At 38.5% G+C, this 25,909-nt stretch overlaps 1 protein-coding gene and 1 long non-coding RNA gene across 3 annotated transcripts in view; both read left to right on the forward strand.

Moving 5' to 3' along the window:
* The window catches only part of RXYLT1 (ribitol xylosyltransferase 1), a 103,809-nt gene extending 94,120 nt beyond the window's left edge, over positions 1-9,689 (forward strand). For both annotated transcript variants that reach the window (XM_072973003.1, XM_006205812.4), the window contains 3 exons: positions 697-1,011; positions 2,963-3,133; positions 9,262-9,689. In XM_072973003.1, coding sequence (XP_072829104.1) covers positions 977-1,011; positions 2,963-3,133; positions 9,262-9,685 — 630 coding nt within the window. In that variant the 5' untranslated portion in view covers positions 697-976 and the 3' untranslated portion in view covers positions 9,686-9,689. The remainder of the gene's footprint in view (positions 1-696; positions 1,012-2,962; positions 3,134-9,261) is intronic.
* A 967-nt stretch (positions 9,690-10,656) lies between these two features.
* LOC140700437 (uncharacterized) lies at positions 10,657-24,727 on the forward strand. The gene is made up of 4 exons (XR_012078829.1): positions 10,657-10,886; positions 11,534-11,698; positions 21,914-22,087; positions 24,620-24,727. It is a non-coding gene; the product is annotated as an uncharacterized lncRNA (long non-coding RNA).
* Positions 24,728-25,909: the final 1,182 nt, after the last annotated feature.

Genomic DNA, 25,909 nt, shown 5'->3' on the forward strand with positions numbered 1-25,909 from the left:
CCTTCCTCCTCAGAGGCAACTATCTTGAATTTGGTGTGTATCTTCCCATTCAGATTTTTATCTTTATACTTTTACTAGATATATAAGCATAATTTTTTCTGTAGATACTTCCAAGTTTTCATATAATTATCATATTTTATGAGTGTTCTATAGCTTGCTTTTTTCCTTAACATTATATTTTTGAGATTTAACCTTCATAGAATGTTTATAAGGTGCCATCCTTCATTTCTTAATTAATCAACAGTTTGTCAGCCATGGATTCAGACACTTCATTCAGATGAAGAGCAGGGATAGTAGCTCATACCATAGACGGAGTGGGAACTACTCACTTAAACACCATCCCAGTATGAACTACAAGAGTTTCACCCTGCTCAACTGTACTATTTTGCTTATCAGCTCAAATTCTAGGCAGCATTTATTTTAAATGTGGTTTTCAAAAAAAAAAAAAGAAGCTACCACATTTCTGATTATCATATGCAAGTTGCTCTGTCTACAACAAAGCTTCCCATTGATCTACAGCTGTGTCCCATCATTCATACTTGTTCAAAAAAAAACTCATGTTACAGAAATTGTTTCTAGAAAGAATATGGATTAAATGTCATATATTTTATGTGAAACAATTTAAACTTTTGGTACCAAATACTTCTGTTTTTGTTTGTCTCTTGTTTTTGTTTTGTTTTCTTTTGTTTTTAACAGCTTCATCACTGGTCCAGCTGTGGTCCCCGGGTACTTCTCTGTTGATGTGAATAATGTGGTACTCATTTTAAATGGAAGAGAAAAAGCAAAGGTCTTTTATGCCACCAAGTGGTTGCTTTATGCACAAAATTTAGTGCAAACTCAAAAACTCCAGCATCTTGCTGTTGTTTTGCTTGGAAATGAACATTGTAATAATGAATGGATAAACCAGTTCCTTAAAAGGAACGGAGGCTTTGTGGAGCTGCTTTTTATAGTGTACGACAGCCCCTGGATTAACGACATGGATATTTTTCAGTGGCCTTTAGGAGTAGCAACGTAAGTACAAAATATTATTAAACATGTCTAGACTCCAAGACCTGAATTTCTGTAGCAGGAAAATTGTGTTTTAAACTTGTAACAAATGCAGATCTTCTGAGATCATTGAGGCCACGTATAATATTTTCTATGGGCAAAAATATAATTTGGTCTCATACTTTGGTAATAATCATGATGTTTTTAGAGTATTCTAGCCTTTTATGAGGAGCGCAGGTGAGTTACTTTTTCGTATTTCAAAACCTCAAGGCATAGGATGAATTTTTCAGATTTATCAGTAGTGCCTTAAGGAGATGTTTAGTAGTGGATGGCTGACAGATAGTCCTTAAAACAATTATAGAATCTACATGATTAGTAGTTTTTTAAAAAGCTTACCTTAGAGCCAATATTAAATCAAGAATACACTGTACCATTGGGTTTGAGGAGGATTATAACACACTTAGGTCTGCCACTAAGACTGGTTGAATTTGCACAAATCTCTTCTATAAAAAGAAAGGTTAACTAAATAATAGCTAAGATTTTTCAATATGTCATATATAAGAAGTCTTTCTATAAAATGGGAAACATTTTTTATTGTTCTGTTAATAGAGGGTTTTGATTAACAGTAAGTTGACTTTAAATTTCCACTAATACATAAACTTCCTGATGACAAGGATTTTTGTCTCTTTTGTTCACTACTTTATCTTCAGAGCATAAAACAATGCCTGCACAGAGTAGGCACTCAATAAATATTTGTTGAATGGATGAATTATGAAAAATCTCAGTAGCATGATGTTTAAATCAGATAATATTTTATCACCAATTACCAGATGTGACCTTAGCCTGCTGCCCATTTGGCTACACAGATATCACCAGGGAAGCACACTAATAAAATATATTCCCTGGCCTTCCACAACAGTATTTTGACACAGCAGGTTTAGGGTAGGTCCAGAAAAAAGGCATTTGTTAGTTATAGCTGGGTTTATGATGCTCTGAAAAATCTACCCCTTGATTAGAGTCTATATTTGTAAAATATTTTGAAACATAAGAATTACTTCTTCACAATAACACTCTATAACCTATTCATACAGTACAGGATGGAAACTTTCTGTAATTCTGGTACTGTTGGACCAGGCCAGTATCTTTCTTACGGATCAGTGGTCTCAACTGGAGACAGTTTTGCTCCCGTAGGAGACATTTTTCAAAGTCTGGAGATATTTTTGGTTGTTAAATATGCAGGGAGGAGGTGATCCTGACATCTGGTGGATAGAGGCCAGGGATGCTGCTGAACATCCTACCACACAGAGAACAGCCTCCACAACAGAGAATTACCTGGCCCCAAAATGGCAGGAGTGCTGAGGTGGAGAAAACCTACTATAGACTGTTACATAAAGCTTTGCTCTTATGTGAGGGTTGTAGTTCAGGCGCACAATTTGATGCCTATTGTTTCCAAATGCCTATAAGAATGGGCCAGTTGCAACAGGCCTCTCCTGCGTAGCACACAAGGTGTTTTTTTTGTTGTTGTTTTTAATCTAAAATTTGAAAAGCCTTTGGAATTGGAGCTCTTTGCTATAGCAATATGTATTCTGTAATCTTTCCATCACCTATCTAGAACATTAATTAAATCATGATCATTATGAATGTAGGAGATTCTTTATACTTTGAAGATCTTGAATTCACCTACCTTATAAGTACAGGTATGTAATGGAAGTGGAAGAATATAAAAAACAGAGCATTTTAGGTATATAATCTCTATAGCAATTTTGCAAAAGATGTCAAAGTGAGAATCTTTTTTTTTAAATTAGTAGATTCGGGGACTTTTCCAAAGTTAGTGTGGAAAATTACAGTTTGGGGTTTAGAAAATCATATTTTAAATCTCTTCTCTCTGCATCATGCTCCCTAAGGTGTTGGGTTGTGGAAATTTTGCCGATCCTAATGTCATATATTCTTAACTCATATGTACTTATTTTTGTAGATATAGAAATTTTCCAGTGGTGGAAGCGAGTTGGTCAATGGTGTATAATGAAAGGCCATACTTGTGTAATTTCTTAGGAACCGTTTATGAAAATTCATCCAGGCAAGCACTAATGAACATTTTGAAACAAAATGGAAACGATAAACTTTGTTGGGTTTCATCAAGAGAACAGTAAGTTCTATGTTTACTTGATTTGTCTATTTTTTCTCCAATCTGAGAGTTGCTTTACGTGGCAGCACAGGTTTCCAGAGTCATTTTAAACTCCATTAATAGCAATGTCTCCCCAAAAGATACATTAGTAATTAATGCTGTGAAGAAATTGGGTTGGATACATGAAAAATAGGGAGAATTTCCCATAGTCCGTCTTGAAAGGGAATACTGATGACTTAGTCATGTGCAAATGTCAGTTGTTCAGATTTCCTCAATAATATTTGTTAGACTTAAACACAGGAGGTTGTGGATGCCAGTGAGGGTCATAGGTTCGTATCTGACATGTTTAGCAAACCACTCCAGTGTTCCAAGACTAGCATGTCATCCCCTCACACCTTCAGGAACCTGACATTGCCCTGAGGACAGGGCCAAGTACTAGTCTTCTTTGAATCCCCAGATCTAATATAGGACCTTGCATAAAGTAGGCCGGGTTAAGTGTGGGGTGGGTGGATGGATAGATGGATGGAAGGACAGACTTAATAAGGTTGACTTTCTTCCATCTTTTGCTTAATAATTATGAAACAAGTGTTCATGGAGTGAAGGAAGACATTTGGGGATCATTCATTTTATTTTTAAATAAACAAATGGAGTTTCCTGTGTAAAGCAGAGTCATCAAATAAATAACACCTCAAAAAATGTTCTTTTAAATGTAAAATATATCAACTGTAGCAGACACTCTCTTCTAGAAAGCCTCTCTTCCAGAAACCAAGAACATTCTACCCAGCAAGGCTCTTTTTCAGATTTGTTGGAGAAATCAAAAGCCTTGCAGACAAACAAAAGCTAAAAGAGTTCAACATCACAAAACCCACTTTACAACAAATGTTAAGGGAACTTTTCTAGGTGAAAAAAGAAGAGGCCACAAGTAGAAATAAAGTTACAGAATGAAAAAGCTCACCAGTATAGGCAAACATACAGTAAATGTTGGAAATCATCCACACACATAGCTAGTCAGGAGGTTAGAAGACAAAAGCAGTAACATCATCTATATCCACAGTAAGCAGTTACAGGATACCTAGAACAATTACATGTAAAATGTACTAAAAACAGTAATCGGAGGTAGGAGAGTACAGATGCAGATTTTTGTAATACATTTGAAATTAGATCAGTAACTTAAAGCAATCATGTATATATATAGACGGCTATACAAAAACCTCATGGGAACTACAAACCATATTACCAATTACCAATGGTGAACTGTAATCAGTAATTTAAAAACTCCCAACAAACAAAAGTCCAGGACCAGATGGCTTCACAGGTGAATTTTGTGAAACATTTAGAGAAGAGTTAACACCTGTCCTTCTCAAACTATTCCCCCCAAAATCACAGAGGAATAAACATTTCCAAACTCATTCTGCAAGACCAGAATCACCCTGATACCAAAGCCAAAGATATAAAGAAACAGAAAATTATTAACTGGTTTCACTGATGAACATAGATGCAAAAATCCTCAACAACATACTAGCAAACTGAATCCAACAATGCATTAAAAGGATCATACACTCTGATCAAGTGGGATTTATCCCAGGGATGCAAGGATTGTTTAGTATCCACAAATCAGTCAGTGTGATACAACACATTAAAAAATTGAAGAATAAAAGCCACCTGATCATCTCAATAAATGCAGAAAAATCTCTTTGAGAAAGTTCTTCATCCATTTATGATAAAAATTCCCCAGAAAGTGGGCATAGAGGGAACACACCTCAACATAATAAAGCCCATATGTGACAAACCCAAAGCTAACATCGTACTCAGTAGTGAAAAACTGAAAGCTTTCCCTCTAAGGCCAGGAACAAGACAAAGATGCCCACTGTCACCAATTTTATTCAACAGAGTTTTGGAAGCCCTAGCCACAGCAGTCAGACAAGGGGGGGAAAAAGGAATCCAAATTGAAAAGGGGAAGTAAAGTTGTCACTGTTTGCAGATGACATGATACGATACATAGAAATCTAAAGATGCCACCAGAAAACTACTAGAGCTCATCAATGAATTCAGTAAAGTTGCAAGATTCAAAATTAATGTACAGCAATCTGTTGCATAACTACACACTAACAATGAACTGTCAGACAAGAGAAATTGAGGAAACAATCTTAGTTACCATCGCATTGAAAAGAATAAATACTTAGGCATAAACCTACCTCAGAAGGTAAAAGACCTATACTTGGAAAACTGTAAGACAGTGATAAAAGAAATTGAAGATGACACAAACAGATAGACAGATATGCCATGTTCTTAGATTAGAAGAATTAATATTGTTAAAATGACCATGCTACTCAAGGCAATCTACAGATTCATTGCAATCCCTTTCAAAATACCAGTGGCATTTTTCACAGAGCTTGAACAAATAATTTCAAAATTTGTATGGAAACACAAAAGACCCTGAATAGCCAAAACAATTTTGGGAAAGAACAGAGCTGAAGGACTCACACTCCCTAACTTCAGACTACACTACAAAGCTACAATCATCAAAACAATATGATCCTGGCGCAAAAACAGACACATAGATTAATGGAACAGAATAAAAAGCCCAGAAATAAACACACACACTAAATGGTCATTTAATGGATGACAAAGGAGGCAAGAATATGCAGTGGAGAAAAGTTAGTCTCTTGAATAAGTGATGCTGGGAAAACTGGGCAGCTACAAGTTTAAAAAAAATGAAATTAGAACATCCTGTAATACCATATACAAAATAAACTCAAAAGGGATTAAAGACCCAAATGTAAAACTCAATACTCCAAAACTCCTAGAGGAAAAACATAGGCAGAACACTCTTTGACATTAATCACAGCAATATTTGAGGGGAAGGGGTGGAGAAATCTGTCTCCTAAAACAAAGGAAACAAAAGCAAAAATAAACAAATGGGACCTAATTAAACTTAAAGCTTTTACACAGCAAAGGAGAAGACAACCTACTGAATGGGAGAAGATATTTGCAAATTATATGACTGACAAGAGGTTAGTATCCAACATATATAAATAGCTCATACAACTCAACATCAAAAAAGCAAAAAAAAAAACAATTTAAAAAATGGACATTTTCCAAGAAGGAAATGCCGGTGGCCAACATGAATACATGAAAAGATGCTCAACATTGCTAATCATCAGGAAATGCAATTCAAACCACAATGAGTTATCACCTCACACCAGTCAGAATGGCTATCATCAAAAAGAATGCAAATAACAAATACTGGCAAGGACGTGGAGTAAAGGGAACCGTCCTATACTGTTGGTTAGAATGTGAATTGGTGCAGCCGCTGGAAAACAGTGTGGAGGTTCCTTAAAAAAACTAAAAATAGACCTACCACATGACCCAGCAGTTCCACTCCTGGGTATATATCTGAAAAAAAACAAAAAGTAACTTAAAAAGATACATGAACCCCAGTGTTCACAGCAGCACTATTTACGATTGCCAAGATATGGAAGCAACCTAAGCGTCCATCAACAGATGAATGAATAAAGAAGATGTGGTATATATACAATGGAATATTAGTCAGCCATAAAAATAATGAAATTTTGCCATTTGCAGCAACATGGATGGACCTGGAGATTATCATACTAAGTGAAGTAAGTCAAAGACAAATACTGTATGGTATCACTTAACATGTGGAATCTAAAAAATACAACAAACGAGTGAATAAAGCAAAAAAGAAGCAGACTCACGGATATAGAGAACAAACTAGTGGTTACCAACGGGGAGAAGGAAGGAGGGAGGGGTAATATAGGGGTAGGGGAGAAAAGGGTTATTATGGGATTATGTGAAGTCGTGTGTGGAACTTTTGAAAATTGTAAAGCACCATAGAATTGAAAGACTCATCCAATAAAAAAAGAAGGTTTGGAAACTAAAAAATAAATATATCAGGCATAGAAATACAAAAACAAAAAAAGCCTGACTCTATTATTAGTTTAATCATATTACATCCATTTGGCCAGCAAATATACATCAAGCAACTGCTATATGCCAAAAACTATTTTAGCCATGAAGGGATGCAGCAGGGAACAAAACAGTAAACAGAGTCCATGCCCTCTTAGAACTTAGATGCTTGCTGAAGGAGACAAACCAGTAAAATATAACGCAGGTCAAAAGATGGTAAATACCTTTTAAAAAAAATTTGAGCGGAAGAGGGGTTTCAAGAGGACTATGGATCAGGAGTGAAGCAGCTTATGTTTTAGAACAGCCAAGGAGAGTGCTAGTAAGAAGGTTACATTTAAGCACAGGCCTGAAGAAGGTCTGGGAGAAGAGCAGTCCAGGCAGACGGGAGGGCAGATATGTTGGCTACGGCAGGAGCGCGCTTACCATGCTTGAGGGGCAAGGGACAGTGTGCCTGGAGTGGAATGAGTAGGGAAGTGTAAACTAACAAATTTCACTGTGGGAACAGAATTATTCTTGAAATTCCTCTCCTACCATTGAGCCAGGACGTGGAGTAGGTGTCCTCCTTGCTTCTCATTGCTGCTTCCAAACCAGTTTCCCTTTTCCCTCCCTAAAACCTCCAATTTTGCATCTCATACCGGCAGACAAAACCGTCCATTCCTCTTCCTCTTTGAAATCATACACTGACCCTTTGGTTTACCCCCTTAATTCTTTGGAGAGTTAAGTTGGTGGCACTCACTCACTCTCTCCCGACATTACTTCCAGCCTATTTCCTGGTGATTCCCAAATCCACAAAGATGGTCTTTCCATCACCGTAGTCTTAAAGTTCCTTTACTTCCATTCTTCGAGCGACCAGGGTCTCCACGTGACCTCAGCCATTCACGGCCATGGTCATTTCCTAGACCTTCCGATTACGCATATTGCATCTTCTCCATGATTTCGAATTTGAACATCTATCTCTGTAACCATTATTTCCTGTCTTTCCTACTCCACTCCTACTGTGTTAACCCCACTCCAGCAGTTTAGCTAGGACTTAACAATCCGTTGCTCCTACTACCTTTTCATTGTCCTTCACTCATCTCATCTTTACCTTCTTCTGTACCCCCACTTAAATTTCATGATCGTGACCAAATATACATTCAACTCCCTAGTTCCTCAATCTAGCAAACCCTAACTCTGGTTAAATCCAGCTCTCTTACCTGCTCTATACCTCCACCTGTGCTGCCAAATACACTTGGAGAAAGATGCCATTTGATCTCACTTTAAATATATACCCTTGACCCTCGGGTGCCCAGCAGTCACCCATTTCCCTTGTCTGTGTGTTCTCCCCGTCTCCTGGAAGACTGTTCCATACCTTCCTCTCTCTTCCCGACTGCTTTACCTAATGACCCTATTGCCTGTTTCACTGGGGAAATAGGAACAGCCAGGAGAGAACATCTAGCTTTCTAACTAGTTTCTCAGCTTCTACCGTTGCCCCTACAGTCTGTTCTCTTCACAACAGCCAGATTGATTCTAATAAAACATAGATGAGGTCCGTCGCCCCTCTAATCAGAACCCTGCCTGATGGGGTGACTTCACCTTCTACTCCTCTCCCTGCCCATGACTCTGCCTCTGCCACTCTTGCTGTCCCTTGAACAGGCACTGCGGGCACATCCCGCCTCATGGCCTTAATTCTTGCTCTGCAACGCCCCCCCCACCAGTATCTGCATTGTTTGCTCCCCCACCTCCAGCTCGCCCAGATGCCCCTGCCATGAGACATTCCCTGGTCACCTGTTTACAGTTGCAATACCATCCTACCAGAACTCCCTTCTCACTTCTCTGCTTTAATTTTCCTCACAACACTTAACACCTTCTAAATAATTTACTGACTTGACTTGTTTGCTATCCTTCCCCACCAGTAGAACTAAAATAGAAGCTGCATCAGGGCAGTAATTTGAAGGGTGAGGTAGAGAGAGAAGACTTAGCACCCAGAAAATGTCGGCTGATTTAACATTCATTCAGAAATGTTATGAACGCTAGATTTTAAAACTGTATAGCTGTAAACTTCTCAGATTCCTAAAAATCTTCAAGAAATCTATTTGGGCAAGATTTCGTTGCTCTTCTGCCTGCCATCTCTGTAATGTTTTATCATTCCCTATAACCGATATTAAGAGAAAATATTTTCTTCCACAAAAGGTATACTTAGTAAAGTGAAAACTACAGTTGTCTTTCTGATTTTCTAGGTGGCAGCCTCAAGAAACAAATGAAAGCCTTAAGAATTATCAAGATGCTTTGCTTCAGAGCGACCTCACGTTGTGCCCAGCAGGAGTGAACACAGAGTGTTACAGAATATACGAGGCTTGCTCCTGCGGTTCCATTCCTGTGGTGGAAGATGTCATGACAGCTGGCAGCTGTGGAAACACGTCTGCTCACCACAGTGCTCCTCTGCAGTTACTCAAGTCCATGAACGCACCCTTTATCTTTATTAAAAACTGGAAGGAACTTCCTGCTATTTTAGAAAAAGAGAAAACTGTAAGTTTATCAGAAAAGATTCAAAGAAGGAAAAGGTTACTTCATTGGTATCAGTACTTCAAAACAGAGCTAAAAATGAGATTTACTAATATTTTAGAAAGTTCATTTTTAAGTAACAATAAAGGTTCACTGTAAATTATCTTTTTGAGCTAAGGTCTGATTTTTTTAATCATTTCTAATAGTGTGTGTGTGTGTGTGTATTTGTAAATGTTCTTTAAGGTACCCCTGTAGACCTTAGATTGTATCCATAATGTTGACCAAGTGCATCCCTATTGGGTCACTCCTGGAAATAAAATAAAATGTTACTCAGACTTCTACACAACTGAGTGATTCAACCTTTATCAACTCTCCTCACCTATTTAAACCACTCTAGAGAAGCAGCATTGTGTAGTGGAACTGGGCCTTGGAGTCAGACCAAACTTGACTTAAAACCTTACCTCTGCACCTACTATCTATCTGGAGACCTTGAGCAAGCCATCTACTTGTTCTGAGTCTTGGTTCCTTTCGATGTAGAATGGAGGTAATGGTACCTAATAGGGTTAGTTGTAAACATGAAATGAAACAATATATAAAGTACTCAATAATTGTAATAACTTCTAATTCACTTCTGATTCCTTCCTAGCTAATAATAGGGTTAAATGTAAATATTTTAACGTGATCTTTTACATAATTTGGGAGTGATCATATGTCATACTGAGAATGTATGTGGACAAATCTTAGTTAGGTTACTCAAGTTTTGTTGGATCACATATGTTGAGGTAGGTGCCTGGATGTGGAATTTGGTCCTAATCCATACTAAACATGGGCTGGTGGCAGTCAGAGCCAGAAAAGTAGTGCCTAAACTCAACAGGAATTGTCACTGAAGTATGGGGTAAGACTAGCCAGCTCAAAAAGAGGGTGCTTTGTACAAAGGCTGTCTGATGCCCTCGGAGAGCAGCGGCTTTGATTAAGGCTGAGAGAATGGTCTTGTGTCTTCAGGTCCCTGGACTCCTGAAAGGATGCAGGGAACCTTGGGCTCAATTGGTTACTTTGCCTGGCTTTTTATTTTCTTAGGAATCCTGTGGCTTAACTCCTGTGAAATCAGGAAATTAACATCATTGTTCCTTCCAGGAGCTTTTTTATTACATGAATGGCCATACATATTAAACAAATGTAATTTCCCCACACTTTTTAGATCTGGAGCTCCCACAGGGGTGTCCACATTATCAGAAGATCTGGCACCTGGATATAGCGGACCTTGTCTTGGCATCATAATGGAGAATCACCGTGCCTGCCACAACCCAATGCAATTCCAAGGAAACTGCCCCACCTGCAGCCCTTGCTAAAGGAACTGCAAGTAGAGTACCATTTTATAACAAGTGTCTCTCCTCTTTGTCCCCCACTTCAGGTGACAGCTGTCGGTACTCTATTCAAGGGCACCCTTTTGCTAGGCTTCCTGATGATCCCGGACATGAGTACCAAAAAATAATAATAACTGAGACAAACAGCTAATTCAAGACCTTTTTGAACTAGGAAATACTGAGAAACTGGTAGTCAACTGCAGGAGCAGAAACAGAAAAGATGCAATGGCATCAGAGCTGTAACTAGTGCCGGGGCTATGAGAGAAGCACAGATGCCCAGAACAAGCCTGAGGAGAGAGAAATCTGACCCCAGAGCTGCTGCGATGTGTCCTAATGGGTTTCTAGCTCCTGCTCTCATGACTTTTGAGATTGCTTTTTTAATTTCCCCATTGTACATCCTCAGAATTATCTCCTGTCTTCAACCTTCATCCCTCCTTGCCCCTGGTTACTTGAGCTGACTTCTAAACCAAAAGAACCCACCCAAAACAATAGCCATATGCTTCATCTTTCAGAGCCCCCCTTTTGCCTTTCCCTTGAACAGGAGTGCATGCCAGGTCCAAGATTGTAACAGAATTCTCCTTTGAATAAGTTAAAGAGGTCTCTGTACTGGATTTTACCAAGACCGGACCATCTTTCTCTTTAGGTGGTACTTGCCTAGTCCTCTCAAAGAACACTTTCTGCATTGGTGTCTTTGTTGCCAGCAAAGCCTTTGCAATATCAAGAGCATGGAGCAAGAGACAAGTGAAATCATATCCAAAGAAATTGTCCATGTCCTCCAAAGTCCCTTTTTACCACGTGGAGATTCTGGGTAAGTTACGTAGAGGCCAACTCTAAGCTATCAGTTAAGTCTGCCTTATCTAGTTCTGGTGATTTGCATGATATAGTTGGAGTCTATAAAGTTTGAAGGTCCAGAACCTACCAAAGTCTGAATTCAAAGCTTCACTAAACCAGAAATATAGTCTAAGGCCAATGTTGGAATGGGATTCTGCTATTTCTCGTTGTTTTTCTGTCAATACCAGAGATTTTTCCACCTCAGGAAGTAGCCAGGCAGCAGAATGCATTCATACATTAAACATTTTATAATATACATTATGTGCAGTATGTACCAGGAATTTACCTGTTAGGAATGAAGAAAAAGCTAGTTCTGTCCTCAAGTGCTCACAGCCTGATGGGAGTATAGCTACAGGATATTCATGCCAAGAATTCCAGTAGACATATTTACAAAGAGCTACAGGACTTCAGGGAAAGACCTGTGTGTGTCCAGGGGTAAAGCTTCCAGACGTGTGTTGAGTGGAATTTAAAGGATGAATAGATTTGGTGGCATCTTCAGTACCATCAAAGGGACATCGGAGCAACTTTTTTTTTTTTTGTCCCGAGATTAGCTGAGACCCAGCTGTGTTGGTTCAGGAGAAGTTGAGGCTCCTGGGATGGTGATAGGCTACTCAAGTTAACCACCTCTTGGTCTACCACTGATCTGTGCAGGCAAATGGTTTTAGTCATCTCCATCCACTGGGATGAATTCATCACAGAGGGGATCACTGCAAACTGGTACACTGGAGTAGTAGTTTTGGAGGATTCTCAGAAGGAATTAGAGTCCCACTTGCTGTGAGTTGTCTGGCAGTCAACCGTGTGTCTTCTGTGTGTTACTGGTCCTAAAATGACTCTCTTAGCTCCATTTAGGTAACTTTTATGCATCCTAAAATACATGACTAGAAATGTATTCATTATCTTCCTCTTCCAGCACACAAACACACAAACACAAACCCCTTTCTTCTCAAACTTTCTTAATCTCAGAAAATGGTGTCACTAACCATGCTGTTTCTTAAGCTAGAATCTGTAAATTTCTACTTATTCCTCCCTATCCCTCCAATTAAACACCAAGTTCTGTTCTTCAAATTTATATTTGGTTTAGGCAAATATTTTAAATAACATAATCTCTTTTCAGGATTTCAGTAAATTTCTGCTGCAGAAATAATATGGCATTACTAAGATTAATTCCAAATTTGGGAATCTACAGAGTATCAAGCAGAAAAATCTTACCTATGAAATGTATTATTTGATCTATAAAATAATTTGAGATTGAAAGCTATATCTAGGAAGTAGAACTTCTGAAATGTGAAGTTTAATATGGTATCAATAATTTTAATGCAGTTCTTATTGCAAGAAAAAGAATTCTAACTATACATGTGGACAGACGTTAACTGGACTTACTGTGATCATTTCACAATATAAATAAATATTAAATCATTACCTTGTTCACTTTAAACTGATATTATATATCAATTATACCTCAGTAAAAATAATAATTTCTAATGTCTTCCATAAATATGGAACAACTTAATGAGAATTAAGTCTAATGAGAATTAGTTTTCACAAACTTCACAAATATTGATATTAACTATATTTGTTACCAAGAAAATAGTAGTTAAAATACTACATTAAGGGCTATAGTTATTTAAGTAAGCCAACTAGACAACATATCTGAGTTTTATACACTCTAGTTGGGTTGTTTTCTGTAGCAGAAATGCAGATTTTTAACACCTTTATTGCGGTATGGCTCCTATACAATAAACCACATATATTTCAGATGTATACTTTGGTGAATTTTGGTAAATGTATACTCCAGTGAAACCACTACCACAATCAAGATAGCTAACGTCTCCATCACTCCCCAAGAAGTGCAATTTTTGAATTCCCAATTTATCCCTTCCCACCCCCTCTAACCCTTGGTAACCATGAGTTTGTTCTCTATGTCTGTGAGTCTGTATCAGTTTTGTAGATATCTGTTTGTATCCTTTTTTTATTATTATTATTTTTTTAGATTCCACATGTAAGCAGTATCATATGACACTTTTCTTTCTGGCTTACTTCACTTAGAATGACAGTCTCCAGGTCTATCCATGTTGCTGCAAATGGCATTATTTTGTTCTTTTTTATGGCTGAGTAGTTCTCCATTGTGTGTGTGTGTGTGTATATATATATATGCCATGTCTTGTTTATCCTGTGACCTGTCGATGGACATTTGGGTTGTTTCCATGTCTCGGCTATTGTAAATAGTGCTGCTATGAACTTTGGAGTGCATGTGCTTTTTGAATTATATTTTTCTCCAGATATATGCCCAACAGTGGGATTGCTGGATCATATGGTAAGTCTGTTTTTAGTTTTTTGAGGAACCTCCATACTGTCCTCCATAGTGGCTATACCAATTTACATTCCCACCAACAGTATGGGAGGGTTCCTTTTTCTCCACACCCTTTCCAGCATTTATTATTTGTAGACTTTTTAATGATGGCCATTCTGACTGGTGTGAGGTGATATCTCATTGTAGTTTTCGTTTTCATTTCTCTAACAATTAGTGATGTTGAGCATCTTTTCATGTGCTTGTTGGCCACCTGTATGTCTCCTTTGAGAGATGTCTATTTAGGTCTTCTGCCTATTTCTTTTTTAAAGATCTTTATTTATTTATTTTTATATTATTTATTTATTTTGGCTCGGGGAGGGAGGTAATTATTTATCTGTTTACTTTGGGGGGGTACTGGGGATTGAACCCAGGACCTTGTGCATGCTAAGCATGCACTCTACCACTTGAGCTATAACCTCTCCCCCCTGCCTATTTTTTGATTGGTTTGCTTGTTTGTTTGTTTTTTTTAATATTAAGTTGTATGAGCTGTTTGTATGTCATGGAAATTAGTCCCTTGTCATAGTATCATTTGCATATATTTTCTCTAGTTGTATAGGTTGTTTTTTTCATTTTGTTGATGGTATCCTTAGCTGTGTGAAAGCTTTTAAGTTTAATTAGGTCCCATTTGTTTATTTTTGCTTTTGTTTCCATTACTCCAGGAACTGGTTCAAAAAATATATTGATGTGATTTATGTCTAAGAGTGTTCTGCCTATGTTTTCCTCTAGGAGTTTTATAATATCTGGTCTTACATTTAAGTCTTTAATCCATTTTGAGTTTATTTTTGTATATGGTGTTAGAGAATGTTCTAATTTCAGTCTTTTACAGGTAGCTATCCAGTTTTCCCAGCACCACTTATTGAAGAGACTTTTCTCCATTGTATATTCTTTCCTCCTTTGTCATAGATTAATTGACCATAAGTGTATGGGTTTATTTCTGGATTTTCTGTCCTGTTCCAATGAGCTATATGTCTGTTTTTGTGCCGATACCATACTGTTTTGATTACAGTAGCTTTGTAGTATACTCTGAAGTCAGGACACACGATTCCCTCTGTTCTTCTTTTTCAAGACTGGCTATTCTGGGTCTTTTGCATTTCCATACAAATTTTAACTTTTTTTTGGTTTCAGCTCTGTGAAAAATGTCATTGCTAATTTGATAAGGATCACATTGAATCTGCATATTGCCTTGTATGTATGGCCATTTTGACAATATTGATTTTTCCAATCCAAGAACACAGTATATCTTTCCATTTGTTTATGTCATCTTCAGTTTCTTTCATCAGTGTCTTATAGTTTTCAGAGTACAGTCTTTTGCCTCCTTGGGCAGGTTTATTCCTAGGTATTTTATTCTTTTTGGTGTGATGGTGAATGGTATTGTTTCCTTAATTTCTTTTTCTGCCATTTCATTGTTAGTGTATAGACATGCAACTGATTGCTGTATATTAATTTTGTGTTCTGCAACTTTACCAAATTAATTGATGAGTTCTAATAGTTTTCTGGTCTCTTCTTTAGGGTTTTCTGTGTATAGTATCATGTCATTTGCAAATAGTGACAGTTTTACCTCTTCATTTCCAATTTGGATTCCTTTTTTTTTTTTCTTCTCTGATTCAAAAACACAGATTTTTTTTTAAGTTACACATTGAAAGGAAACTGTGTTCTTTCTTTTTAACTTGCGGTCTCGGTCCCTAGGAGTCCCACATTTATGTTAGAAGTGAAGTTGCTGGCACGCAGCTACCACAGGGGAAATTATGGTCTGGGCTGTTCAATGGTCAGGATGTATTTTTGTTGAAATCATTTTATTGCAGTGAGTCTCATATATTCTCTTACACTGTTAAAATAACTTTTTCAAAGAAGGAGAAAAGTATGCAAGTGAATACAGTATATGTTTTAAAGTCTGGTGTGTGACTGTGGCAAAACTAAAACATTCATGTAACAGATATCCATTGGACACCTATTATGTTGCTAAACAGTGGACCACAGAATTTCATTTGTGGGCCTTTAAGTTTTCCAGTCCAAAAGGAAAAAAGAAGCCACAAATTAAGCACTTTGAAATATAGCTCAGTGGTAGAGTGCCGTGCTTAGCATACATGAGGACCTGGGTTCAATCCCCAGTACTTCCATTTAAAAAATAAATAGATAAAACAAGTAAATAAATAGATAAACCTAATGACCTCCCTCCCCCCAAAAGAGGTGGAGAAATGGGGGAAAAGAAAATTCCTCGATGCTGCTGCCTTTGTCCTTTATTTATTTTCTAGAGTACACGTTTGTCTCTTTCATTATAAACGTGATTATAGGTTTTATCAAGCCCAGTGCAAATCAGAGAGTCTCAAACTATTGATTACTAAGAGAAGATAGTCAAGCTACAATTCATCAATGGGTCAGACTGTCCAGATGGCTAAGCCAACCTGGTATTTAAACTTCTCTTAGATTCAGCCATAATTTCCAAGGTCTATCTTGCTTAACTCAGATTTGAATTGCTTTAAATACATTATCTTATTTACCTTTCTGAAATGAAAATGGAAAATGTAGTTGATGCAACTTACCTTCCTGGGTACACCTGTGAAGCCTGGTTTCTGAAAACCACACAACATACAAGGAATTCCCCTGCCAGGCTGGAGGGGCCCTCCTTATACCACCAAGTTGGCCCCTAATCCTTTCCAGGAAGGTAGGGTTCAGGCCTAGATTTCTTAAGTGTCCCTTGTTTGTTTTTTGTCTTTTTGATTTGCTCTTTCTTTGCAATCTGTTGTTTAAAATGTTTGATTTGTTTAAGGCTTTTTAAAACCCACTAAAAACAAAGCAGGAAATGTGATAATAGATCATTGACTCAGAAGCATGTTTCTAACCGACACTGACATTTTCTTCATCACGTCCCACCAGTTTGTTACCTTTTGCTGTAACTCCACCTGGGATTTGTTTTCATTGCATCAAAACTTGTTCCTTTAGTGAGCTTTTGCTAGGTTACACTGTTGATCTTATCTTTATTCAAACTTTTAATATTTTGTTCACCCTGGATTCTTTTTACATTAATTGTGACCTTTTAAAAAACATTTCATGGAAATATCACTCATCTTGATTTCTGAGTTGTTTGAAACCCCTACAAATTTTGCACTCAGGGAGACTGCCTCATTCCCATTACCCTAGATAACAACCAACCTCAAATCTTAGTGCCTTACAAGAACAAAAATGTTCTTATTTATTTCTTATTCACATTTTAGGGGAGTTACAGGTCAGCTGCATCTTTAATGGGCTCAGCTGGGCTCTGCTCAGCTTGGCTCCACATGTCTTCTCTTTCCAGAACCCAGGATGGAGTAGCCTTTCTCTGGGATATTCTATGAGAATGAGGATGAGAAGAGGAAAAGTGTATTAATCTGCTTGAGCAGCCATAACAAAATGCCACAGACAGGGGGGCTTAAACAACAGAAATCTATTTCCCATGGTGTCCGAGATCAGGGTGCTAGCATGGTCGGGTTCTGGTAAGAGCCCTCTTCCTGGCTTGCAGGTGGCCACCATCTCACTGTGTTCTCACATGGCAGAGAGAGAGTAAGCTCCAGTCTCTTCCTCTTCTTACAAGGGCACAAATCCCATCATGGGAGACCTATCCCTATGACTCCATCTAAACCTAATTACTTCCCAAGGTTCTCAAACGTTAGCAAACATCAGAATCTCCTGAAGAGTTTGGGAAAACACCCAAGAGTTTCTGATTCTGTAGGTCTAGGGCAGGGCTGAGAATCTGCATTTCTAACAGTTTCCCAGAAGATGCTATCACTGGGGACCTACCTACCTGGTAACCACTCAACATGTGTGTAGAAAGGATTAGTAGAAAATGCCAGGAACCAGCCTTGTGTCCCTGGGATGAACCCCACTTGGTCATGATGTATAATCTTTTTTATGTGTTGTTGGATTCTATTTGCTAAAATTTTGGTGAGGATTTTGGTGTCTATGTTCATCAGTGATATTGGCCTATAATTCTCTTTTTTTGTAGTGTCTTTGCCTGGTTTTGGTATCAGGGTGATGGTGGCTTCATAGAATGAGTTTGGGAGTATTCCCTCCTTTTCAATCATCTGGAAGGGTTTGAGAAGGACTGGTATGAGTTCTTCTTTGTATGTTTGGTAGAATTCCCCGGTGAAGCCATCCGGTCCTGGACTTTTATTTGTAGGGAGGTTTTTAATTGCTATTTCTATTTCCTTTCTAGTGATCGGATTGTTCAAGTGTTCAGTTTCTTCTTGATTCAGTTTTGGTGGACAGTATGTTTCCAGAAACTTGTCCATCTCCTCTAGGTTATCCAGTTTGGTTCCATAGAGTTTTTCATAATATTCTCGTATGATATTATGTATTTCTATTTTGTTTGTTGTAATTTCTCCATTTTCCTTTCTTATTTTGCTAGTTTGTGCTCTCTCTTTTTTCTTCTTTGTGAGTTTGGCCAGAGGTTTGTCGATTTTATTTACTTTTTCAAAAAAACAGCTTTTGGTTTGGTTGATTTTTTTCTTTGGTCTTGTTAATCTCTATTGTATTTAATTCCTCTCTGATCTTTATTATTTCCTTCCTTCTGTTGCTTTTTGGGGCTTTTTGTTCTTCTTTTTTTAATTCATTCAGGTGGTGGGTTAACTTGTTTATTTGAGATTGTTCTTCTTTTTTGAGGAAGGCCTGTATCGCTATAAACTTCCCTCTTAGCACTGCCTTTGCTGTGTCCCATAGGTTTTGAGTGGTTGTGCTTTCATTATCATTTATCTCAAGGTATTTTTTTAATTTCAGCTTTGATTTCCTCATTGATCCATTGTTTTTTCAATAACATATTGTTTAATCTCCATGCTTTCCTTTTTTTCTCCTTTGTTTCTCTGTTGTTGATTTCCAGTTTCATGGCATTGTGATCAGTAAAGATGCTTGAGATAATTTCTATCTTCTTAAAATTGTTGAGGTTTCTTTTGTGCCAGGTACATGATCGATCCTGGAAAATGTTCCATGTGCACTTGAAAAGAATGTATATCCTATTTTTTGGGGGTGTAATGCTCTGAAAATATCCACCAAATCTAGTTTTTCTATTGTAGTATTTAATTTCTCTGTTGCCTTGTTTATTTTCTGTCTGGAAGATCTGTCTAGTGATGTTAATGCAGTGTTAAAATCTCCAACTATGATTGCCCCCATAGGTGGGAAGCTAATCAGTGAAAGAGTTTTTTTTACTGCCTGCATTTTGGTACTGCATGAATTTTCCATTCCATGCACATATTTCCAAACAAATAAATCAACAGAGTAATTAAAAGTAAAACCTTGGCTCAACTTAGCAAGTACCAAAAGTAATAGGAGACCCTCTGAATGTGTTATGTATGGCTATCAGCTTCCCCACATTTGGGTTCCCCGGTATTCCTTGCATTGTACTGACATTTACTTAAGCAGTTACAAAGGATTTAAAAAAAAAAAAAACAGGAAAGAAGAAATGAGGAAAGGTAGGAAGGCGAGGAGGAAGGGAGGAATGGAAAGGAAAGGAAAGAGACATGAGCTGGTATAATAAGTTTTGTGATTTGAGCTGAGTCAACTTCAGGTTCGGAGGGGGTGGAAATAACAGCAGAGAACTAGATAAACAGCAGGATGAAAACATACCCAAAAGATATCGGATAAAGACAGACATCAAGTCAAGGGTAAGTTATCCATTGATAACACGTTTAAATACTTTATTGAGGGGATTTCCGTGTCACAAAGACTTAGGAGAAAATAGAGAAGGAAAACAAGCCAAGCTGTCACCTCCCTGTCTGTATCTAGCTATGTCTCCTCGTGATAAACAGATTACGTGGTAGATACATAGATAGATAATAGGTAGACAAAGTATATTTATTTTGAATCTTTACATATGAGATATATTTGGGGAAGTTTAGGTGACAAAGGAGAAATATAGAAACAAAGTTTTCATTATAATACGCAGTAGAAAGTAAATTACTTTCACGGTGCAAGTTTAGGCTTTGGCCAGAAGAGGGAGATGTGAAACCACAAACAGCATCCTGTTTTTCCTGCCTTGGCTTCTGGTATTTCTCAACTGAGGAGCTTCAGGAGAGTCTGGGACTGGGCAAAGGAGGGCTGTTGCAGTTTGGACAGGTTAACTCTCTGAAGTGAGCGACTGTCTCCCACACAGCAGCAGAACACCAGTGCCCAGATGTGACTTTCTGTCGAGTCCTTTTCCTTTACAACCTGGGACTCAAGAAGATAGCCTTATTGTTCAAAGCTTTCCTTTCTTCTTACATGAACGGATTCAAATCCAGAATGTGTTCACTGTTTAATGAAAAATGGGTTTGTGTTATTGAAGTTTGTACAATCAAAAGATCAGTGTTCAAGTTTCTCAGAACTTCAGTAGGTTTTCATCCTTCTTAATGTGAAAAGACAAATACAATTACTTGTATTTCATTAAATGTCATACATTCATTAGTTCATTAGTTCCTCATGTAAATTTCACTTGAAGTTACTTAAGGTGCATAAATCCTACTTAAACAACCATGGAGGCCTATGGGGGTCTAATTACGTTTCCATATGTGGCATGTCCTGTGCAAGTGGGAGTCTGTCTCCTACAGTGTTTCGTTCTCCAGACAATTCAAGGAAGAGGAAAGACAAACAGCCGATAAACATATGTAAACATGTTCATCCTTGCTAGTAATCAGGGACATGCACATTGAATTAAAAAGGAGATACCATTTTAGGGTCATATTGGCAAAAATTTTAAAGTCAAATTTGAGTTTGTTGGAAAATGAGCACCTTCATGCACTGCTGCAAGAGATCAAGTTGGTACAACTACATTGGAGAGCAATTTAGCACATATAATGAAGCTAATGATGCATATACCCTGCAATCCGGCAAATCCACTCCCCGTAAGTTGAAAACGTGGCTGCACATTTAGACTCATTATCCCAGTGGGCTGTCAACCTGTCACCCTATGAGAAACTCTTGCACGTGTGCATCAGAAAACAAATTCAAAAATATTCATAGCAACGTTGCTTATAACAGCAAAAAATTGTCCAGCAGTGTTAAGTGTCCATCAACAGGAGAACAGAGAAATAAAACATGGGGCAGTCATTCAACAGAAAAACTAATGAAACTGTATGAACTACAGGTACGTGCAGCAGCATGACTGCATTTCTTAAATGTAATTTTGAGAAGCAGTAGGCCAGGAACACACACAATGCGGTTCTACATGGCATCACAGTTAGACTGAGTATTTAAGCCTATATCCAAATCTTGTATTAGTTTTCTATGGCTGCTATTAAAAGTGTGCCCAAAACTGAATGGTTTAAAATAATACAAATGTATTATCTTACATTTCTGGTGATCAGAAATCCACAATGGGGCTCACGAGTCTCACATCAAAGTTTCGGCAGAGCTGTATTCCTTTCTGAAGGCTGCATGGGAGAATCTGTTCTCTTGCTTTTTCCAGCTTGTGGACGCCTCTGGCCTTCCTTGGCTCATAGTACAGTTTCTCCATCTTCAGAGCCACCAGCATCAGGCTTAACCGTTCTCACACTGCCATCTCTCTGGTTCTACCTCTCTCTTTAATCTTACAAGGACCCTTATGATCACATTGGGTCCCCCCAGATAATCCACGATAATCCTCCTGACTTTAAGATCAGCTGATTAGTAACCTCAATTTGATGTTAACCTCAACCTTACCTCCCCTTTTCTCCATTGTATATTCTTGCCTCCTTTGTTGAACATTAACTGACCGTAGGTATGTGGGTGCAGTCATAGTTTTAATGATGAGTCAAGACAAAAAGTTTTTAGCACTTAGAAACCTATGGTCATAAGAGATAAAATAAGTTTGAATAAGTTAAAATAAGTTAAAACTTATTTTATATATGTTTTATCATATAGGATTATGACAAGAGAACATTTATGACAAGAAAATATTTTCAAGCACAAAATATATTATGTTAAAATAAAATTCTGTGGAAAAAGCTGAATAGAGGTGTGGATTCAAAGAGATAAAAGAACTAGGTAAAATTCCCATCTGTTAAAAAGAGCTCATCCAAGAACTTTTTTATAAAGGTGAGTACCAAATCACTATGGTAGTTAGATCCCATTTGATACATTTTAAGATGTTCAATGACAGTTTGAATACTTCAAGTATGGTAGAATTTATCTTTTGAACTATTTACACATAGGATTAAAAGTTTTAGATACCAATTCAAAAATGTTCAGAGGGGCAGAGAATTTTTCAGAATTATTTTAATGGGCCCAGGAGCAAAAATTCTGCAGACTTTAGGGTAGACTTGCTGGGTTTTAAAGTATTGAAGAGTTAGTCTTTACAAGAAAAAGCCAAGTTATTTTGCCAAATGATTATACCAATTTACACTCTCTCCAGAAATTCTTTGTCTTTGCTAATTGGTCACTTACATTTGCTAATGAGTTAGCTGAATTTCCCAGGAGTAGGAAAACATTCTTTTTGCCAAGTCTTTCCTGTTTACAGAGCCCTGCTCCTTGGTTAATGCCAAAGGCAGGATCTCTGTCGGTTGCAGACCTTCACCTATTCATCAAGTGTTTTTCAACCTCCTAGCTTTTGTTTATGTCACTCACTGTACCCCAGGTGCTCCCTTCCACCCATTTCCCACCAGCTCATCACCCTATTCTTCAGGTCTGAACTCAAGTGTCATTTCTTCACAAGGTCTTCCACAGCCATCCTGCCTAAGCTTCCTAACTGTCCATCACAGAACCCCCCTGGAGCTTATTAGAGTTAAGGTACTGAATTGTGTATTTGTTTCTTTGCTTATATATTGTCTGTCTCTTGTACTTGACTATAAGCTCCTTAACGGAAGGGCTATATCTGTTTTATTCACCTACATATGCCCCAGAGTTTTATGAGTCATAGTAAAATCTGTGTAGACATCTACTAAATGAACGAATGAATGAATCTTTTTCAGACCGTAACAGACATCATCCTTAACCCCGTCATTAATGGATTAGAGCAGGATGTGATGGGTGTTTCCACAAGTAAAAAAGTTTTCAAGGTTTTATGCTTCATTTCCGTCCTGACCTGCTGAAAAGAATTCTAGAGAACCCTTCAAATTTCCCCAACTCCTCCTTTTCTCATTCCCTTTCTCCCTCCCCTTAAAAATGTTTTCCTTTTCTTTACATTTTCTGTAATAGATACAATTCTAAGATGGGTAAATTTGACGATGTTGCAAATGAAAGAAGAAAAGTCCTCTTTGATTTTCCCTACCTCCAGCTCCAAGTTTGCAGACCAAATTGGACAGTCAGGGATTGCACACGCAAACAATAGTGAGGAGTTCAGAACATGCTACTCCAAAATATGGCACCTTGGCACATTAAATATTTAAGCTGAAGGAATTTGAGAAATGGCAGGTGCTGGAAGGACCCTCTGACCTTCCCCCAAAGCAGGGCATTAGGCCTTCGGGTGAGAGGTGTTCTTATACCCGGAGAAGAGGAGCATCTGTATTCCCAGAGATGGAGAGGAACCTGAAAGAACAGGCTTGCCTGTTTCCCCCAGTTTACTACACTTAACTCGTACCCTTCTGTCCTATCACATTTTCCCGTGACTTTCCACGCTTCATCAAACCTAATATAAAAATTCTCTGGTTTAATGGCATCTTCAGGCCTTACCTTCCTTATCAAGGCTCCCATGTCACAGAAAACTTATGTTAAGTAAATCCGTAGGCTTTTCTCTTGTTAGTTTGTCTTTTAGTACAGAGCCCAGTTGAGAACCTAAAAGGGTAGAAGGAAAAGATTTTTCTCCTCCCCTACAATAGCTAAGATAAATTGTTCTCAAATCCTCTGGTACAAGAAAGCAAGCCAGACAACAAGCCAAAGACCCTAAGTGGAACACAGGATTAACGACATGCCTCTCAGGGAAAAGGCCAAGTGGACGAATGCTTTTTCTCTAACCGCTTCTGTACATCCATTTTCCTGAAATCTCAATAAGATAAGCACCTCTTTGGCTCCCAATATAAGCTTCTTAAGTGAGCACGGTCATTTTAAGCTCCCATTAAAAAAAAATCACATTACAGGGGAGGGTATAGCTCAGTGGCAGAATGCATGCTTAGCATGCACGAGGTCCGAGGTTCAATCCCCAGCACCTCCACTTAAAAAGTAAATAGGGGGAGGGTATAGCTCAAGTGGTAGAGTGCATGCTTAGCATGCATGAGGTCCTGGGTTCAATCCTCAGTACCTCCTCTAAAAATAAAGATATAAATAAACCTAATTACCTTCCACCTCAAAAAAAAAACCCAATGAAAAATAAATAAATTAATTTAAAAATATGTATATATATCTCACATTTGTGGGAGTCAGGGAATAAAATTTTAAGTTCACCTATACCTCATTTCTAATTGTGTTTCTATATCACTGAACTTCCCTTTTATGTTGTTATAAGTGGATATATCCTAAACCTTATGTAATGTTGATAATAACAAAAACTGGAATTTGCAAAGAGTTTTGTGCACAGTGTCTCATTTAATTTGATTAATTTTAGACTGATGTCTGCTAGGCAGGCCCACTAAGTCTCTGAGGGAAGGGAAGGCTGACAGCAGCCTCCTCTGCACCGAGCACACGTCTTCTCCACAGGGGCCTTGTCCTGCTGTCAACACCCAGCACCCACCAAGCCAAGAGTCTACACACAGCTGCTCTCCCAGGCAGACAGCTGCAAGGAACATCTGGCCCGGCGAGGAATGAGGAACGGTGAGTTTCTCCTTCTGCTTAGCTGGGACATCCCTCTTCTCCCGTCCTCAGACACCGGCATTCCTGGTTCTCAGGACCTTGGACTCCGATGGGGACTTAAACTATTCACTCCCTTGGTTCTCCGGCCATTGGGTTTAGACAAACTATACCACCAGCTTTCCGGGATCCCCAGCTTGCAGACAGCCGATATGGGGCTTCTCAGCCACCATAATCCCATGAGCCAGTCCCTCACAGTGAGTATCTTTTAATACACATTCTATTGGTTCTGTTTCTTTGGAGAACCCTAATTATTACAGAGGTGAAGTATTTCAGAATCTGCCAGATTTAGGGGTGCCTCCCCACACAGAGCCATACTTAATTTTGATGTGTTTCAATTATAATTAGATAGACATTAGGGACATGAAAAGGCAGAGGCTAATAGCCAAGAGTTTTCAGCCTCCTTTTATTTCTTGAAACAGGAGCCCCGAGAATCCTGGGTGTTACCTGCTCTTCCCCTGCCCTCTGCCTTCAATGATCTAAATGGCCCAGGACTCGGAACTGGCTCCATTCACGGGTCTTTGGGGGCAGATGAAAAAGGGGCTGCCCTCTACCTGGCCCTGGGCCACTGATAGCACAAGTGGGTGACCACTCAAAAGAGGGGAAAGTGTTTTGGGGGGCAGGGAGAGGCAGTGTTCTGGCCTCTTTTTTACTTTCTTCAGAGGAGACTCTGTGAGCTACATAGTGACAGCTAATGACAGTTCCCCCGGGAGCACCAGGGGGCGGGGTTATTCCTTCCTATTCTATAATAGTAACATTAAAAAAGCAAGCAAACACAATTTCTTCAAAAGGAACGGTGGATGGGTGGGGACCATTGTTCACAGGGAATTAGGAAACTGTTGCATGCGCTGTTGCATCGCCACAAATATGTAGTCAACAGCAGAGCGGTTAAGTACCCGACCCTGGAGCTGTATTTGCCCTGGTTCTGATTCCAGCTTTGCTCTTTAGTAGTGATTCACCCTTGGGAAAGACATGTCACCCTCTGCGGCTTAACATCCTTGTCTATAAAATGGGGCTGATAATGATAGCACCAAGCCCAAAGGGCTGTTTTGAGGATTAAATAACTTATGTGTCTACAGTGCTCAGGGCTGCACTGGTGCACATCTGAACAAGTGTTCCCCATCATTACTGTTGTTCTGG

This window comes from Vicugna pacos, chromosome 12 (genome assembly GCF_048564905.1).
Source record: "Vicugna pacos chromosome 12, VicPac4, whole genome shotgun sequence".
NCBI lineage: Eukaryota > Metazoa > Chordata > Mammalia > Artiodactyla > Camelidae > Vicugna > Vicugna pacos.